Source organism: Temnothorax longispinosus, unplaced genomic scaffold, assembly GCF_030848805.1.
Source record: "Temnothorax longispinosus isolate EJ_2023e unplaced genomic scaffold, Tlon_JGU_v1 HiC_scaffold_19, whole genome shotgun sequence".
NCBI classification, from domain to species: Eukaryota; Metazoa; Arthropoda; class Insecta; order Hymenoptera; family Formicidae; genus Temnothorax; species Temnothorax longispinosus.
The window spans coordinates 169876-189959 of record NW_027270003.1 but is presented as its reverse complement, the minus strand read 5'-3'; the positions used below and the strand labels follow the sequence as shown (position 1 = coordinate 189959).

Below are 20084 nucleotides of genomic sequence, written 5' to 3'. Positions count from 1 at the left end.
AAGAGCACATAGAAAATCATAGGGAAACACATAAACATAATGATAGCACAAAATAAATTCACTTGCGCACGCTCTCTCTCCCGATTTTCGTTGATTGGTATTAAATTTTCGGGCGAGAGGCCCCACGTTGGGCGCCATTTACGACGATGTCCTCACGGTCTCGCCGGTCGTGGAGGAGCGCGCCGTCGCTTTCCTCACTAAGGATCCTTTTATGATTCGCGATATTTCTCTCCTTAACCCAGATGGTAGCTCGACTGAGTATTGTTATGATGTAATGTTGGGCGCCAGGTGCGATTCCTCGCACCACGATACACGAGATCGCAGTATTCTCAGGCGTGGGCTTCTTAGATTAATCGCGGTTAGAATAGGAGAGGAAGCGTAGCGCAATCATCACACTCAAATAACAAAGAACATAAAATTATATTTCAGTTTAATGCAGATAACAAGTGGAGGATAGCGTGTTCCACGGCGAACAAGCAGAATTCGAGTACGCGCCACGTGTCACCCCACGAGCGCGATACTCATTCCGTCGCTGAACTGCACGGCAATCCGGATCGAATTCGTACAAGACTATTCCCCGACATAAATTGCATCGAATTCTACCCGGACGGTCAAACGCGAAATACTCGAAACGTCTACGTCTAACAATTATACAATTAGCGCAATTTCCTTACGATCTACCGCGACAACGCTGGGGATCTTCATTCCCCCCGAGACGCACGAATGGCCTCACCCGTAAACTCGACACAACCGTGGGCCATTAATCCCGATGAAACGCACGGATAGCCAATTACAAATGGCACGAACTTAACCGGCAACGGTAACGGCGAGACGCTCACACGCGCGAGAGCCACCTCCCAAACTACGGCACGGTTAAGCTAACAACGATTCCAAAATTACACGCGACGAAATTGCCCGCAACGAAATTACACGCAACGAAATTACCCACAACGAAATTATACGCAACGAAAGTACACGAAACAAAATCACACGCAACGAAATTACAATCACGCTGACTGTCGGCGGCCGTACGTTCTCATCCCCGAGACGGGCACTCGCGATCACTTTGTCGCACGGGCCCTCCCGCGGTATGGCACTCGATATTCTTCAATTACGGCTGATTCCATGTATTCCCGCGGCACAACGCGACTCCCGGGAGGGCCTTGGTATTACCGCGATCTTACTTTGGGGAGGCTGAGCAGTGGCCTTACAAATTCTCCTCGTTCCGGCAGCTCGTCGTTCGGCTCGCAGGGCTGGATGTTGCCGGGATGGCGGCTCGCACGACAGTGGCGTTCCTTCGGCCCGGTGGGACCACGCTGAGCCCCCCCGCGCGCGCGCGCCGGTGTCCCTAGCCCTATCAGGTGCTGCGCCCTGGCACGCTACCGATCCTCCTAGGCGACCGTCGCGCCTTACTAGGGCGCCCCTTGTCACTGTTCCCATCCGCCGGCGGTAGATTTAAAGCCCGCCTACGTGAGACCGGCTGTCCAGGCCGCGACTCATCGTCCGGTTTCTCGACGGCCAGGCTGGCCGGGCCATGGCTCGTCGACCGGTAGCGCTACACCGGTGGTGGCCCCGTTCCTTGACGGAAACCTTCGTCGGGGCGTCCCCCTCTTCGGGTCCTCCGTATTCGAGCTGCAGTGCTCTCGTGCCGCTGGTGACGCCTTGACAGGCCAGCTGATTTCCGGCTGTGGGCTCCAGCGTGACCCGCCCGTCGACCGTCCGCCCTCGGGAGCTTCCTGCTGTCCAGCCGTAAGTCCCTCGATGCGGCACATGCCGTTACAACGTCGTGACCCAGGCCATCTGCTCCGCGCTCCCTCAACCTGTAACGCTCGCAACAGATTTTAATCCTAACCTAAATGTTCGCTCTCCGCCCGCCCCAGGCGGAGGCACCATCCCTGACGCCTCCCTCGGCCGAGCTCCCATCTGGGGTGAGGGACGTGACATTTGTCACGTCACACTGTCGAGTACTTATTTTTATGATCGTATACAATATTGCGCTTTTCTCTCGTTGGCTCTCTCGCCTGTTCCGGAGACTTCCTTCTTTCTCCTTAATTTATTTATCTGACATGCAGGCCGGGCCAGGATCAAGAAGTTTGATTGCCGATCAGAGGATTCCGATGTAATTGCCTCAACCCTTCAGTTATGTGTTGATCGTTGATCGGTTGGAGTCCCCAGAACGAAAAAGGACGAGATCGAGCGAAGCTCGCCGTAGATCAATCGGCATGCGCAGACTATAATTCTCATTTCGGGAGTAGCATGGGGTGGTAGATCAGAGCGCGCACATTCAATTCACATTATCACCTTACAATAGATATATGTGTACCTATACTACAAGATTTAAAATATAATATCCTTTCTTGAATTAATATTAAATTTAATGCTCCTAACCTCACGTAAAAATATCGCTAAATTTTATTTAATACCACTTACTTAATTTAAAGTGTGATTTAAATTAATAAATTAGTAAAATACATAAAATTGTTTTTACCCGAGAAAAAATAATTTTGACTAATTATATATGATCATACATTATTGTTTATATGATCAGATCCGAAAATTGGCCAGGTCTGACCATGCATGCTCATACAAAATCATATAGACGGTCATATCTATTCATATTTGACCATTAAAATATAAAAATATAAAATTTATTTTTCTCGTTAAACATTATTTTATTGCCGAAAATCTTTATTATGTGCAAGCTTAATTAATTAAATTTATATTGTATTTGGAAAATTTGCTGACCACCGCTGGATTTGAACCTGGAACCCCTAGGATCTTGAGTCAGTCACCTTACGTACTGTGCTACAACGTTAATCAATAAAGACGTTTCGTATTGTACTACATATGTTACACTTATTGTTAGCAGATGTACGGAAGGTGTCAGACATAGATACTATAGTTTTCTAACAATATAATTTAATTCTACAAAAATGTAACAAATAATTGGATTAAAAATTATTTTTTTCCGTAGTAGTAGATTGTTTTGTATGCCGCTGATTGATATTGGAACATGTGTTTTACCTGGGTGATGCACTCGGTTCTTCTTGGGATAGTAAAACAACTTATTAAATTGTGGTTTGATAAAAAAGGTCCTTGGAATAGTCCTAAAAAAAAGAGTAAAGATATTGATAATTTTATCACAAATATACGACCACTTCAATCATTTTGTCGATTACCAAGACCTTTAACATATTATCAATTTTATAATGCATCCAAAAATTACAATTTTTTGTTATTTTATTCTCTTATAGCTCTTATTGATCATTTGTCTAATGAATATTTTCAGCACTGGATGATGTTAGTTATAGCATTGTTTAATTTACTTCAAAATCAAATTACACAGTTTGATCTTAAACAATCAGATATTTTACTTAAATTATTTGTAAAACAATTTGAAAAACTGTACAGTGACAGAGAATTAATGTGTAATACTCATTAACTTATACATTTGACACTATGCGCCGAAAGATGGGGTCCATTATGGACGACGTCAGCTTTTCCTTCGAGAATTATATCGGATTTATTGCAAAATTTGTGCATGGTAATAAACACTTGGGTCAAGAAATTGTCAATAATCTAGTTATTGCTCAAGGAGTACTAATTTTGAAAAGTCCGTGCCATTAAACGGACGTTTTGCGCAGGGTTATTTAATAACAGACGCCGGATACTGTGGTTAAAATACGTGTAATTATAAAAGGCTGAATACAATAGGCAGTGTGTCTTTTACTCAAAAATGAACATAACGAAAGGATGCTTTGAACAGAAAGACGTTTCTATACACACTGCAACATAACATACATAGGACAGGCTAGAGTACACAGATAGTGAGAGAGAGTCTAGTACAACGGCGGTACAGCGCTGCCACCACGCAATCTTTTCCCTAGCAAGCGTGGCGTGCCTGTGCGAACATAGAGGCGCTACAAGGCGCTAGAGCGCCATATTCAACAGAACGGGAACGTAATGCTAATAATGTAATGTACATACAATGGAATATGAGATCAAAAAGCTATGAGCTCTTAAATACATAACAAATATAGAATTCAATAATATTGAACGTCATTTGCTTACATACGAAGGTTTTGATATATATATATCATTTAGTCATACATGAATTCATATACAGTTAGGTATGAGTCAGGCTTGATAAGGTCTAATCATATATGAATCTGTACCTACTCATACGAATTAGAATATATTAGTTATATCAGCATAGAAATGGTCAGATCTAAATACGCACAATTATATATAGATATATATCTAGTTATATATAAATTTACATATAGTCAGGTGCGAGTTCATATTAGCCAGTCATAATTAAATAAAATCATACATAGATTTAAATATAGTCATATATGAATTCATATACAGTCTGGTATGAGTCAGGCTTGATTAGGTCTAATCATATATGAATCTGTACCTACTCATACGAATTAGAATATATTATAGTCATATCAGCATAGGAATGGTCAGATCTAATCATATATGGATCCATATATGTATAATCATAGAAGGAGCAAGATGTAAATATACATAATCATAAATATACCTATATATATTCATTTATGATTCTATACATAATTATATACAATTATATATGATTAGTCAAAATTATTTTTTCTCGGGTATATTCTATTATTCTTGATAAAATTTATAAATACAAATGTTTTATGATTGTTAGAGAAGTGAAAAAGGCGTGACTGTGTGACAGGCAAAAGAGGAGTTTTAGAATCAATTTAGACAGCATAAAAGCTGGCAATGATATATTTAACATACATTACGTTACATTAAGCAATCTGTAGCTTATGTGATTATGCGCGACTATAGCCATTCGCGATTGGCGCGCGTAATCAATGAAGAGTTCCGGACCGTATAGAACTACAGATGAAAAGTAAGTATTGCAAATCGTGCGACAACGACGATTTTGAGTACTACAAAATGAGTAAGAAATGCAAAAACTACGAGCGTAAATTGTACGTACAAAACTTTTCAGCGAAGTGATCGTGACGTTTTTACGTCGCGCGTCGTAATAACAGTGTATTGAAAATAATAACTGAACACTTTAATTCTAAAAGACCGGCGGCTATTTAACAATGTTTTGCAGCGATTAGCGCGTGATATGTCTTTAACCGCGATATTTCACAAACAATAATGCTTACCTGTTTTATTTAATGCATATAAAAAAATTAATATATATTTATAACAGACGAGATAATTAATCAATATTTTATAGATAACGCAATTAAAACAATTTAACTTAAATAATAACTCATACAAGTACTAAATACTACTCTTTATAACAACATGTTGCAACTTGCAATAATAATAATAACTTGTTATTAATATTTATATTGATTTTTAATCACTTCCGACGAATCAGACATATAATGCTTGCAAGAACTCACCCTTTTTAAAATTTGTTATGTTGTCTTATAAAACTTTCTTCAGGACATGAATATTTTAACAAGAAGAATTTTCTATACTACTGTTTCTCAATTTTACAAATACAAATTTGTTTGAATTGCCGCGTTGAGGTCCTTCGCCCATGAAGCGTGATGCCATTTATGACAATTGTGAAGCGTCAACCGATTCGATACGATTTAGTAACAAGCGTGTGAACGTAGCGCGCGAAGCGGCGCAGCCGCATAGCGACCTAGCAATAAGCGATTTCCGGGTTCTTCTCGGAAGTACGTGCGTGCGAGAACAAGAGACGAGAAAAAAGAGAGCATTCGACATCATTCGTCCATCGTGGTCAGAAGTGTCCGAGCTATCCTGAGTTGTCTGCTGTATATTATAGCTATCCGAAATTCTGAGACCTGCCGCCGATATCTGCAGTGGGTGTACGAAGGTGTGATGATTTCATGACGAGGCCAGAATTATTGAAAAGGACGACCACGGAGATAGAAGGAAGGACGAAGTTCATGAGAAGGACGGACGTCGCCATTTTCGGGGATTCGCCCATTACATGTCTTGATACGGAAGGAGGTTTTATCCGTGATCGCTTGCTGGGCTTTCACTATTCCGCCAGTCTCCCAAAAGCGGGAGAACTATTTCACGCATGTGAAAGAATGGCTATAAGGTAACTCTTGATGTTCTGGGCAACAATCATGGAGCAAACTAAGGGTACTACTTTTGTAGATATATGCGCTCTCTGATTGCAGAACATTCAGGAGATTTCCTTTTTTACATGGGATGCTGAAATGTACAGTCGCCTCGCTGTTGATTGCTGGGCATCATCCCACGATATAATCCTGTGCTTTAACTACCGGGATTATTTCCTTTGAGTGCTCAAAGTAAAACGTCGCTAATATCGGTTGCAACCACGCGTAACTTTTACCTTTTCTTACACGTTTTCTATGTTGTCGTGTATGAATAATTATACGAATAATTAGTCTCTCGTAAAATGTATTCGCTCCTTATTACGACAATTGATCGAATTGCTAATGATAAAACATTGTAAATATCTCTTACATATACTTAGTTTCGAATTACTTGCGTTACGATTCTGGATATATTTTCTGTATTATGAAGTTTACATAAACATAAAGTATCTCGTATTCAATTCTCGTGAATTAGATATGAGTTTATATTTCTTTGCCATATTTACTACATGTATATGTTTAAATGAATTTCCACTACATTTACGTATTGTTTAACAGCCATTGTGGCATTTGCTCATTTATATTACAAAATAAATAGAACGTTTAAAATACTTCGTAGACATTCGAACTGCCATGTCTCTTTCTTGGACCTCGTGCTGATTACGACTTATTCAAGACGTGTACAAAATTAAATGATCAAGAATAATTTGTAATTTATAAAGTTTTTATTTAAACTATATTATATTTTACTTGGACAAAAAAAGTGCTCACTTCCAGGAATCATTAAAAACAAAATAATCAGTTGTGTATCAATATTTGGTTGCTTCTCCTTTCATCTTCAACTCATAGTTATTTTCTTTGCGAGAGTATACCTCGTTTCATATCAATGATTACACGTAACCGTTTGAGCAAACGGACGTATGTCTTCTTACATTCAAGTTAAGAGAATTCTAAAAAATATTTATATTTACGTAAATGTTGGAATAAAAATTTTGCTAACAATAATGTGTTATTTTATTTATCGTCAAAGAGAAGCTTTTATACATCAAAAATATTTTATTAAATGTTTTTTATTTTACCACAATCTTGATTTATTTTACAATTTAGTGTAACATATTTTATTATTAATTACAATATCAATTAATACAAAATTTTCTATATTTACGGTAATTTCACTTCTTTACATTAACATTATATGCAGCAACTGCACGCAAAGCCTGTTAATAATTTTTAATACGACTTACGCTTGTTTACTCTTGCGTAAATTAGATGCAGTGTACATATAATTATAATAAAAATTAATTAATAGCTTTATTACAAAAAATATACTTAACAATATTATGAAGAAACTAAGAAACAAAATTGCGTAGACATCAATCAGATTTTGTTCCACCCAGCTCTGAGATCTCAGCGGTGTTACTAAAGTTCCATTTGGATGGCGAACGGTGTATTCAACACTCCAAACAGCTAAATCTAATGGCGGTATTGGCCGATCCCGAAACTCACTGGATAATTGCTTCATGTTTCTTGTATAACTGTACAAACAAATGTTTTATTATTAATGATGTAATACAAAAATTTTATTTTAATTAAAGACCGCATTTTCATTAAAAATACAAATAGGACGAGACATAAACAGAAAAGAAAAAATTTATAATCTATTATTTTATAAGCAACTGTTTCTAAAAGAATTAATAAATCGATTATACTAATTAAACATTATTAGGACTTGGTTAGAGGAGCGAGTGTGGTGTGTACGTATGGGTGAAATAAGAAGCCTAACAGGCGTTAAAGAGTTAAATAGGTAGAAAGAATAATAGAGAATCAAGATAGGATAATAAAGGAAGTTGGAAGCCCATTAATATCGTAGTAAAAGTGCGTTAAAGGCAAAGTGGAGAGCGAGAGGTTAGGGAGCGAAAAGGGGGGAGAGCTGCGTTTGCGTTCCAAAAAGAAGCGTTTGCGTTGCGTGGATATAGTATAGGTGGCGACATTGAGCGCGCTCAGCGAATCAAACTGCTCAGTAATAGTCGAGCGCGATTGGTTCTTACTTTAAGAACCAACTAATCATCAACGCGGCGTGTGTAGCGGTGGCGTGCGCTGAGCGAGCCCATTGGCGGAATAGATTAGGCATAAAGATGGACGAAGGCAAGTTGATAACAGATATGAATGTGAGTACAGATACAATTTTAGATAAGTCAGGAAAGGAAAAAACGAATAAAGAAACTTTTGCTGTACCAAAAGAAGAGAAAAGAGGAAGAGGAAGCCTTTCAAAGGAAGAACTGAGAATGAGGGAAAGAAAGAGCGAGTTCGACCAGCATACTAGATTTTGTGAGAAGCGAAAATAGTATGGCATGTGAAATAGAGAAGGCTAAGGGGAAAAGAGAGGAACAAGAACATAGTGCGAATGACATTTTCAAGAGAGGTAACAAGAAGGTAAGAACGCCTCCAGGTTTAGATAAGCGAATGGCTGGAACCGGACCCGAAGGAGAGAAGAGAGAAGAGGACGGAGATACGACGGTATTGCAGAAGAATGAAGCAGACGGCTCATTGATGGCAATCTTGAGAGAGATAAATGCTGAGTTGAAGGATATGAAGGTGGAGATGAAAGGGATGAAAGAAAGAATGAGCAAATTAGAGGATGCTTGGACCATAAGAGAAAAAAGGTTGGAGGACAGAATGGATAAGTTAGAGGCTAGTCTGCGGAAGATGGAACAAACAAGGGAAGGCATAGTTGTGGATGAAAAGAGTGGCAAAATTAAAAAGATTGTAGGAAGGGTGACAGTTAGTAAAGAAGAGCGAAAGAAGCATAAGAGATAAGAGGGAAAAAAGAAACAAAATTAGAGGATTGCAAAAGGAGGACAGTAGATGTATAAGGGAAACAGCAGAGACATTTTTGGAGGAGTTTGGAGTCAAGGAAAGGGTGAAAAAAATGCAAACATCAGGTAAGTTAGGAAAGGAAGTAATTGTTGTGGAAATGGACAGCTGGGATTCAAAGGAAATTGTAATGAAATTAAAGAGTAAGCTAGGAAGCAGGAAAATTTTCATCGATCACGATCTGTCGTACGAGGAAAGAGAGGTACAAAGAAAGATAAAAGACCGCGCGTGGAAAGAAAAGATGGATGGAAAACGGGTAAAAATAGGATACAAGAAATTAGAAATACAAGGAAGGAAGTATGTGTGGAGTGAGGAGGAAAACACGCTCATTGAAGGGAAAAATTTCTGAAGGACAGCCAATTAAAGGATGAGTCGAGGAATACGGTTGAAGATGAAGAGGGTAAGAAGGACAATGGAAGACTGGAGAGAGATAATAACAGAAAAAGAAGGGTTTTATTCTGGAATGTAGCGGGTCTAGAGAGACAGGACAAGGATTTTTGGAACTATATAATAAGAAATGATTTTGTAGGATTATGCGAGACGTGGCTAAAGAAGAAAGGATGGGATAGGATTAAGGACACATTACCAGGTTCTCACGAGTGGGTGAACATATTGGATTAGGAGTTACGATGAAGTAAAGACTGCAATGTTATCAGATGGCGTAGTTCATACATGGCTTTCAGGAGAAGGTACAATGCTGAATATTTTCACAATTTATAATAAAGGTCTGGTGAATGATTTAGAGACAACATTTAAGAAAATTACGGAAAGGCATGAGCGTGAAGGAATAATTATAGGAGGCGATTTAATATAAGGATAGGGGAGGTTTAGAAGGGATAGACTGGCAGACTATGATGTGGAAAGGAAAAGTAAGGATAAAGTTGTATGTAATGGAGGTAGGCAGTTTACGGATATGATGGATGAAAGAGGCTGGTATATACTAAACGGTAGAACAATGAGTGACTAGGAAGGCGAATTTACTTATGTAGGTGCGAGAAGGAGTTCGGTAATCGACTATATTATTGTAAACGAATACATTCATGACAAAGTTTTAGAATTTAAGGTAAACGACAGGGTGGACTCGGATCACTTACCTCTGGCTATGGAGTTGGAGGGGATCGGAAGACAAGTTGCAGAAGGAGGAGAAGAAGAGGACGAGGAACGAAACATCGTGAGGAAATAATAAATTGGGACAAGGAAGCGAGGAGACTATATAACGAGAGGACGACGGAGCTAGGGTGTGTAAAGTGGCAAAAGTCATGGTCGGTAAAAGAGAAATGGAGAAGAATAAAAAAAGTCATACATAGTGCACTAATTTTTAAGGAGGTTAAAAAGTCGAAGAGGAAAGAAATAGGTCATAAGGATTGGTGGAACAGAAGCTGCACGAGGAAAAAACGGGAGGTTAAAAGGAAGTATAGGAAATAGAAGAAGGGGAGAGGCAGAAGAGAAGACTTATAGAAGGAAGGAGAGGCTTTAAGGAGTTGCTAGAGAGGAGAAGGAAAGACAAAAGAGCTGAAGAAGAGGAGGAGTTGAGAAACTTGAAGAATGAAAAAGAGATTTGGAGGTTTATAAACAGGCGAAGAAAGATGAAGGAGCGGACGGAGAACAATATTCAAGGAGAAGAGTGAAGAAAGCATTTTATGAAGTTATTGAGAGGCACGGAGAAGGTGTTAACAATGAAGGAGAATGGAACTAAGAGAAAGGTAGGTGAAAAAGAGGACGGTACAACTGTTGTGGAAATACGAGGTGAGAAACACGAAAGGAATGAGCAAAACGAGGAGAGAGAGTTAGAAGAAGGGGAAATAGCGGATGCAGTAAAGAGGATGAAATTAGGTAAAGCAGCTGGAATAGACGGAATTCCGATGGAGGCTTAGAAGTTTTGTGGTTCAGCGGTGAGGAGTTGTCTGGTAGACTTAATAAAGCAGATATGGAAGGAAGAAACTATTTCATCGGAGTGGAAAATGAGCATAGTGGTACCGCTGTACAAGAGAGAAGATAAAGAGAAGGCAGAAAACTACAGAGAAATTTCACGGCTGTGCTCAGCATATAAGGTGTATGCCGAAATTCTGAGGAATATAGATTGGAGAAAGTTATAAAAGCTAAAGGAATGCTACCTGAAAGTCAGGCGGGCTTCAGGAAGAGAAGATCTACTATGGACAACATCTTTATCCTGAACCACATTGTACAGAGGGAGAAAGGAAAGAAACGTGGAGATGACAAGGTGTATGCTCTTTTTATGGACCTGAAAGCGGCTTTCGACAATGTAGATAGGAGAAAATTATGGGAGGTGCTGGAACAAAAAAGCGATGGCAGCAGCTTGTTAAACAGGATTAAAGGGCTATACAAAGAAACGGAGACATCAGTCAGCACAAGCAGGGAGATTACGAGAAACTTCATCACGAAGAAAGGTGTGAGGCAGGGGTGTGTTCTGAGTCCAGACCTGTTCAGTCTTTATATTGCGGATTTGGACGAAGCGTTAGAAAAGCAAAATATAGGCGGAATTGTATTGGGCATGTATAGGGTATGGTCGTTAGCTTACGCCGACAACATGGTTTTACTGGCTAAGAATAAAGAGGCACTGAATGATATAATGGATACACTGAAAAGATTTATGAAAGATAGAAAGTTAGATCTAAATACAGAAAAAACAAAGGTTATGATTTTTAATAGTGGTGGTAAGTTAGGTAGAAGAAATTGGAAGTGGGGTAAGGAAAGAATAGAGGAGGTGAAGACCTTTAAGTATCTGGGGTTTACGTTTAACAGGAAAGGAAATTACACGGATCATATTAAAGAAATAGCCAGAAAAGGAAGATTAGCAGCAAATAAGGTATGGGGTCTCGGTGAAAGGATATGTAAAGATAATTTCAAGAGGAAACGGACATTATTTAATTATTTAGTTAGAAGTGTTATGGAATATGGGGTGAAAGTATGGGGGTGGGTGGAGAAAAGTGAATTAGAAAAGATTTGGCTGGACTACATCAGATGGATTTTTAGAATAGAATTTTGTACGCCGCGGTATATAATCTTGAGAGAGTTGGGCATAAAGAAATTAAAAATTGAATGGGGATTAAGAGCCATGAGGTATGAAAAGAGGAGTAGAGAAAGTAGTAAGAATAGGCTAATGGCTGCATGTTGGGAGGAAAAAGATAAAGTGGAGTATAATTCGGGGAGTGGTAAGAAAGATCTATTCAGTAGCGAAAGGGAAGGTTATTTTAATAATTTGGGGTGGGGTCTTGAAGCAATAAGAACTGCAAGAGAGGAGGGTATCGACATGTTCAGGGTAATAAGAGAAAGAGAACAGGATATACAAGAACAAACTATTGACAGTAAGGTTAGAAATGCGCGGTACAATAAAAGATATAAGGAGCTGGGTATAGCGTGTGATAAACCTAGATATTTATCAAATGTAAATATGGACAAGTCAATGTCGGGTGATGGTATAAGAGCGTTGATAACATTGAGGTGCGATAATATGGAGAAAGCAAATAAATATTGGTTGGAGGAGGATGTAAGAAGTTGTGGATTTTGTAAGTTGGGTAGGGATAATTTGGAACATTACATACCCTGCGTTCCGTAACGCGCATATGCGCGCATTTATCTATAGTATACGTAACGTTTATTATAGAAGATGCGCGCATATGCGCGTTACGGAACGTGGCCATAGGTGAATGTACGGTGATTGGCGACTGGTTTGTAAATTTAGGTAAGAGCTATAAAGAAAGACTAGATACACTTTGTAACGATGAGTTAGGAATAGAAAAAGGGAGGATACTAAAAAGGCTTTGGAAAGAGAAAGAAAGGAAGTGGAAACAGGTTAAGCGAAGAAATTATAATAGCCGAGGTTTTGTAGTTTATATGGTATGGATGGATGAGTGTTTAAGGTTTATTTGTAAACCAAGTTCCTTTTCTTGGCTTTGAGCTTGAAAATATACATATATCTACTAATTAAACATTAGAGTTCAATTATTATTTGAAATGTAAGTATATTGCTAAACTGTTTAAATAGTAATAATTAAAACATAATCGAAATATGATACCTTTTGTTGTAAAGTACTTCTTCAACTGCGTGCAATATGGACTGCGCGGACAAAGTTTTAATATTCAAGTGTATGCCAACGCCTTTAGCTACTAATATTCTTGCATTGGGTCTTTGATCCGTAAAGAAAGGCATTACGATCACTGGTATACCTTTCCAAATGGCTTCCTGCGTACTGAGAAGACCACCATGCGTCCAGATTGCTTTTACATTTTTATGAGCTAAACACATAAAGGCATATTATAATAAAATGTGCAAATTAGAAACTTGCACTTTGCTTCCTCATTATTACAGATTGCTACCATTTCTCCTATTTTATTTCGTTCACAAAGCTCCTCTTATGAGGAAGCTTGTATTTTATTCGTTGCATAATTATTAGTATTTATTAGTTTGGCTTCCTCATAGAGGAAGCTTTATGAGCGAAATAAAATAGGAGAAATGGTAGCGATCTGTAATGATGAGAAAGCAAAGTGCAAGTTTCTAATTTGCACACTATTTTTCATTTTAAATGTAACCTTTTTATGAATTGAAAAAGGGTCAGCTTAGTAGCACAAGTGGGGTTTACAATTAACGCAATATCAAATCATTATTGACTTTGGGAGTTCAGGCTATACATGGTCCATATATGGACTTTCGCATATGGACCTGATCGCGTATAAAGCTGGATCTAATCAACCAAATCTTAAAGAATAATAATAGCAATAATAATAATAATAAACTTTATTAACGAGTAATAAACCTTTTAACGTACAAAAGAAAAAAAAACAAAAACAATAAAATTACACAACATAGTATGAAGAGCATTTAAGTTACGAGAGTAGACGAGAAAGCTTTCGGTTAAAAATTGATGCAGAGTCACCAAAAGAGTCAACCCTATTGGAGAAATTACTTGCAGATGTTATCAGTCTATTTACACAAGAATTTGCGCTATACAAAGTACTGTGATACCCAATATGTCACCGACGAGATACTATTAAAGACCGACAACCCTGGGTAAATTTTCGTGACTGCCCGGGGGCCCGGTGGTAATTGAAGAATACTGACATTATCGACTGTTTTGGCTATTCGATTATTCCGAAAGAAGGAGTTTTACCTTATATAATCACTGTTTTATCATCAGAAATGTACAAATCTTTTATCATCGACGAGATGGTAATAGCTAAAAGTGTATGAAAGATAAAACAGAAATTAGCATATGAGTTGCCATAAATAAGAAAATATTTTATAATTTTTTCAATATTTGTATCTTTTTATTAATATTTTATAATTTGTTCAATATTTGTGTATATATATATATATATATATATATATATATATATATATATATATATAAAACAAATTATAAAATAATATATTGTAAAGTATTTTTATATAATTGTCAATTAAATAAAAAAATATTGAAAAAATTATAAAATATTTTCTTATTTATGGTAACACTAATTTTCCGCGAATTAGAATAGAAAACGCTAAAAGTTATTACTTAGTAACATTATTATAATGTTATTTATTTTTAATCACTAGTAACTTTATAAGTTAAACAGCTTCAAGTATCAGATTCCCGATTGCGAATGTATCTTATTAATTCTTAATGCCGGCTCATATCACCGTCACAGTACACTTGATGCGCGAGTCTTTATGTCGCTTCTCCGAAGTACCGCGTATAAGAATATTTTATGAATCATTAACAAACAAAGATAAACGAGTGTTTTTATGAATATATAAAATAGAATCATTTATTTACTTCAGTTTACAATGCCAAGAAGGAAACAATTGCTTTTATGAAACATATGTATATCAATTGCTAATTTAGTGTTAAATTATTGTATTTTATTATTTTATTATGGCACAAGGTATTGCAAGGCATAAAAACAGTGATTGCCACTTTTTCCATAAGATTCGATATATACATTATGTATGTATGTACGTATATGTATATGTAGTTTTAACAACTATTTAAAACTTACCAATAAATCCTATCACGCAGATATATTGTATATCATATATTTGTCAGATATGCACATCATATATTTATGCGATTAATATTTAAGTGTATCATCACTCTAAGTACTAGTTCTTCTCCGATTACAGAAATTAAGCAATATGTAAGATATGTTTACCATTTGGACGGATGTCCACTTGGAAAAACTATACATATATGTAACATTTACAAAAAAAAAAGAAGATTTCGTTACTCTTTCCTCGCTACACTTATGCTTCTTTCATATATTTCGCCAATGCTTGCTGTATGCTTTTATTTTTATCAGGATTACAATAATGTTATTAATGGTTTTACGTCACTACGGATTATATAATTGTGACAAAAAATATACGTCATTTTTATTTAAATCTACTTGAATATATTATGTTTCTTGCAAAAGGTATATTATTTATAAATTTCGTAATTTTGCATCGGATTTTTCCACTAGGCTAGATCATCTCACAATCGCTATTTATTAAGCATGTTAATTATTAATTATTCTCTATCTTTCACAGGCAGACAGTAAAATTGGCCATTCAATACATTTTTTCTTATACTTCTTATAAATGCAAGTACTATAGTATAAGTCTTCTATTTCAGAAATAGTCAATATTTTTTTCGTGCTTTAAAATATTAAAAAGCTTACTTCTTTTAAATAAATATATATGTCTATGACCCGCGTGTCTCATTATTGTATAATATGCGTAAAAATACAGACAAGGCATACAATTCACGGATATAGTACTTAAGAAGTAAATTAATATTTAAATTAAATTTTACATTTCAGCATCTTAAAGTTTATTAAATTCCTTTCAAAATGACCTACTATATTTTTCAATTCTGCCCTTAGACTTCCGGCAATCACACAAAATAGATATGGTATCTCATAATCGGGTACTTTCTTATAATAAATATAACAAACATGTTACAATAAATCGTAAATCTCAACTATTACCATGGAAATCTCACATTAATACAAATTGATAGAAAATTTCATTAGCTGTACATGTCTTTATGAAACTAATGTGACTTGATGACATTTTCAATCAACAATTTTGTCGTCTGTGTATAATTTTTTTAAAAAAGGCAAGTTTTTTATTATAATAAAAATCATCCTTTTATTATAAAGGAATTACAATATATAGGTAATTGTAATAATTAAAAGCTAAAATTGTTTTAGGCATGAGAAAACTACAAAATCGTCCAAAAATTACTGCGAGATACTCAGATTAATTTAATACAACAAAAATTGATTTTAATTAAAGTAATTTAAATCGACCGTGACTGGCAATTATAACGTCTTTTCGATATGAACATTGAAAAACTGTGTGCCAACTTGGTTTGTCGGATTCACACAGCACTTTTTCGGATCAATCATCGAGACATTATTAATTTTGACCATGGGTTTTGATCAGTTGATGTAATTTCTAAATTAAATAATTTTTAAATTTTATTGCGAAAAATATTACCCCAGCCAGGGTTTGAACCTGGAACCTCCCGTATACCGTGCGGCCAAAAATTGATTTTCTTATATTGTAGTTATTTTTAATATGTAATTGTGCTGTAATTATATATATACTAGCTGGTTACCCGGGCTTCGCCCCGGAGGACATATGTAATAAGACACGCGAATAGTCTCTCTCTCTCTCTCTCTCTCACTCTCTCACTCTCTCTCTAAAAAAATTTCCCTTTTTCTCTCACTCTCTCTCCCTCTCTTTCTCCCTCTGGAAAAATTTTGTAACCGATTTCCAAAAAAATATCGGTTTCCAAAAAAATCGGTAACGATTTATAGCTGGACATGACCTTATTGAACTGACGCTCAAATTGGGGTCTGGGATCGACTCTGAGCGTGCTATCTTGAGGCGGGGCTACAGGAGTATGGATGCGGACGAGTTTCGGGATCATCTGCGATTGATCGTGGGGGGTACTGCGTTCCTGACGCGCATTCGGGCTATTGGAGATGACCTGACAGTTTCTGAAATTGACGATCTCTGCGCGGTGCTGTCGGAGACCTTGATTGAAGCACTAGATGTGCACGCCCCGTTGCGAAAATTCGTGATTAGGAAGCCCCCTGTGCGGTGGCTCGCCGAGGATCTTGTAACCCGACTGCGTGAACGCAACAGACTATATAAAAATGCGAGACGTTCCAATAATTTACAGGCCTATGCCACCTATAGGCTCTTTAGAAATCGGCTAAATACGGATATTAAGCGAGCAAAAAGCGAGTTCCTGTTCAACTCCTTAATAAAGATCACCGATTCAAATAAGCTATGGAGGGAACTAGCGCGTCTCGGACTGGTCAAATCGACTTTAGTTTCTCCTCTGCACTTCTTTACTTCTGACCAGCTGAACACATACTTTGTTTCCGTATATGATGCTCAATTGCCGTGCGGACTCGTGTGGACTTCGTCTCGGCTATGGCCCGGATTGTTGGACCGTCCCGGCGTCCGGAGTTCAATTTTTCCACTGTTACGCCTGGTGATGTCCTTAAATTCTTGGCAGATGGACCCCTTCACTCGTATGCGTCGGGCTCAGATGGTATTCCAGATGGCAGATGGTGTTCGTTCTGCGTGTTGCTTGGTCAATCATGGGCCCATGGCTCGTGGAGTTGTTTAATAGATCACTGGAGACATCCTCTTTTCCGTCTGAGTGGAGGCGTGCTCTGATTTGCCCTTTCTCTAAAGTCCGCATTCCATCGTCTCCGTCTGACGTGAGACCAATAGCCAACCTGCCTGAGCTGTCGAAGATCCTTGAGAAGATTGCAGCCTCGCAGATTATACAATATCTTGAGGATCAAAATCTCTTAAATCCCAGACAGTCTGCATACCGACCTGATCACAACACCCAGGCTGCTCTCTTGCGAGTCTGTGATGACATAAAGAAGGGTCCCAGCAAACGAAAAAAGATTGAAAAGAATTAAAACGGGATTGCCAGAAATTCAAGTAAGGACTTTTCGAATTCCATTTTGTCCAAAAAAGGGATTGAAATAGTTTCAATATCATGGAATTCCTTATTTTGGAAAGAATTTGTCTTTTTTGAATCCCATCCAATTCCGACACAAAAACGTAACGAAATGAATATTTTCGTGGAATTACTGAATGCCAGGTTAGGGATTGGAAAGTTTCGTCATGAATTCCATTGAATACCATTGATTCCGTTAACGAAATGAATACCATTGAATGCCAAACTAGGAATTAAAAATCCGTATTGAATTCAATGGAATTCAATGGAAACTATTTCAATCCCTTTTTTGGACAAAATGGAATTCCTGGCAATCCCGTTTTCATTCTTTTTAATCTTTTTTCGTTTGCTGGGGTATCGACAAGGGGTTGATCACAATCATGGTGCTGTTTGTTTTTAGCAAGGCTTTTGACATCGTTCCGCATCTTCGACTTCTCATGAAGCTGAAAGTGTTGGGCTTCTCGGATGCTGCGCTGGCATGGCTCTTCTCGTATCTGACGGGAAGGTCTCAGGCTGTGGTGGAAGAGACTGGCGAACTCTCCAGTTGGCTCTTTACGCTGGGTGGCGTACCTCAGGGCTCTGTGTTGGGCCCTCATTTGTTCTCCCTCTACGTAAACGATAGGTCGTGTCTTGCGCTACTCGGATCATATGATGTTTGCGGACGACATTCAGATTTATTACAGATGTCCACCGGCTTGCATTCTTCAAGGTATCGAACTAATCACCAAAGATGCTAACGTTATCTTTGATTACGCTCGCTCAAATGGTCTCAAACTTAATCCGTCTAAATCCAACGTCATGGTATTTGGGAGCAGGGCATATGTCAGCAATATCAACCTCGACACTCTACCGCCTGTCATTGTAGACAATGTGCCCTTGCCTTTCGTGACTGAGGTGAGGAATTTAGGGGTGATCTTCACATCTGATCTTTCTTGGAAAAAGCACATTTCGCTTGTCTCACGCAAAGCTCATAATGCGTTATATAAAATCAAGTTCAATAAAAATAGTCTTTCTATTGCATTGAGAGTAAAGCTCGTCGTCACCTTGGTCTTGCCTCATATCGATTACTGCTGTTTGATATATCATAGTCTAACCAGTGAGCTCAATTTAAAACTTTAGAGGCTGGTAAATTGCAGTATACGATTCATTTTCAATCTCAGGCGTGACGTACATATTACTGCGTATAGGCGGAGACTAGGCTGGCTCCGAGTTAAGAACAGAAGGCTTTACTTCCTCGGCTGCATGATATAGAATCATTCACATGCGCTCCCCATTATATTTACATGATCTTTTTACTTTGCCTGACCCATCACTCAGGAGGTCCGAACGGCATGCCACTTCTTCTCAAACATTTAGTCTGCCTGCTCATAGAACAGTCACATATAGAAACTCATTCCATATCTCGTCTATTTATTTTTGGCAAACTCTTCCGCCTAGCGTTACATCTGCATCTTCTTTTATATCTTTCAAAAGTCTTCTACGGTTATTCTTACTGGCATCGGAACTCGAGTCTGAGTAAAGTTATAATCGCCGTAATGTTGTGCACTGTAGTGAATCAGATTGAGAGCAAAATGTGGTATAAAGCATTATGTATATATCGTTGCTTATTATATATTACCGTTATCCTGTAATACATGCGTCGAGTATTTGTACATGAGTGTACAAGTTAGCTGTATCGGCTAGCTTTAAGTACGTTAGTTTTGTAGTGCGTTAGTCTATAAGTGCGGTAGTTTTAAGTTGTTTATATCTACTGTTCCATAGATTCGTTTATATCTACTGTTCCATAGATTCGTGTTGCTTTATGTTGTATTGTATATTTCTGTGAATAATGTTATATCTATCAATTTGTTAATTTTATGAAATGTCATACCGTACGGTGCCGATCGTACGTTACTTGCTTAAAGTGACAACCAACTTCAATATTGTTTGAGAGCACTTGCACCTCATCTTGCAACTGTTAAATTGCTGTATTTGCTTCAGTATTGTAATTCTATGTTACTTTTTGCCCCTTAGCCTTTGCTTGGGCATAATAAATTATATCTATTTATCTCTCTCTCTCTCTCTCTCTCTCTCTCTCTCTCTCTCTCTCTCTTTCCCTCTCTGTCTTCCTCTGTAAAAAAATTTTCCTCTCCCT

General features: G+C 37.7%; 1 protein-coding gene across 1 annotated transcript in view; it reads right to left on the bottom strand.

Moving 5' to 3' along the window:
• Nucleotides 1-7193: 7193 nt before the first annotated feature.
• The window catches only part of LOC139823803 (UDP-glycosyltransferase UGT5-like), a 126426-nt gene continuing 113535 nt past the window's right edge, over nucleotides 7194-20084 (bottom strand). Inside the window, exons 5-6 of the mRNA XM_071796292.1 lie at nucleotides 13013-13232; nucleotides 7194-7636 (exon numbers count right to left, since the gene is read on the bottom strand). Of these exons, the coding sequence (XP_071652393.1) occupies nucleotides 7342-7636; nucleotides 13013-13232 (515 nt within the window). The 3' untranslated portion in view covers nucleotides 7194-7341. The remainder of the gene's footprint in view (nucleotides 7637-13012; nucleotides 13233-20084) is intronic.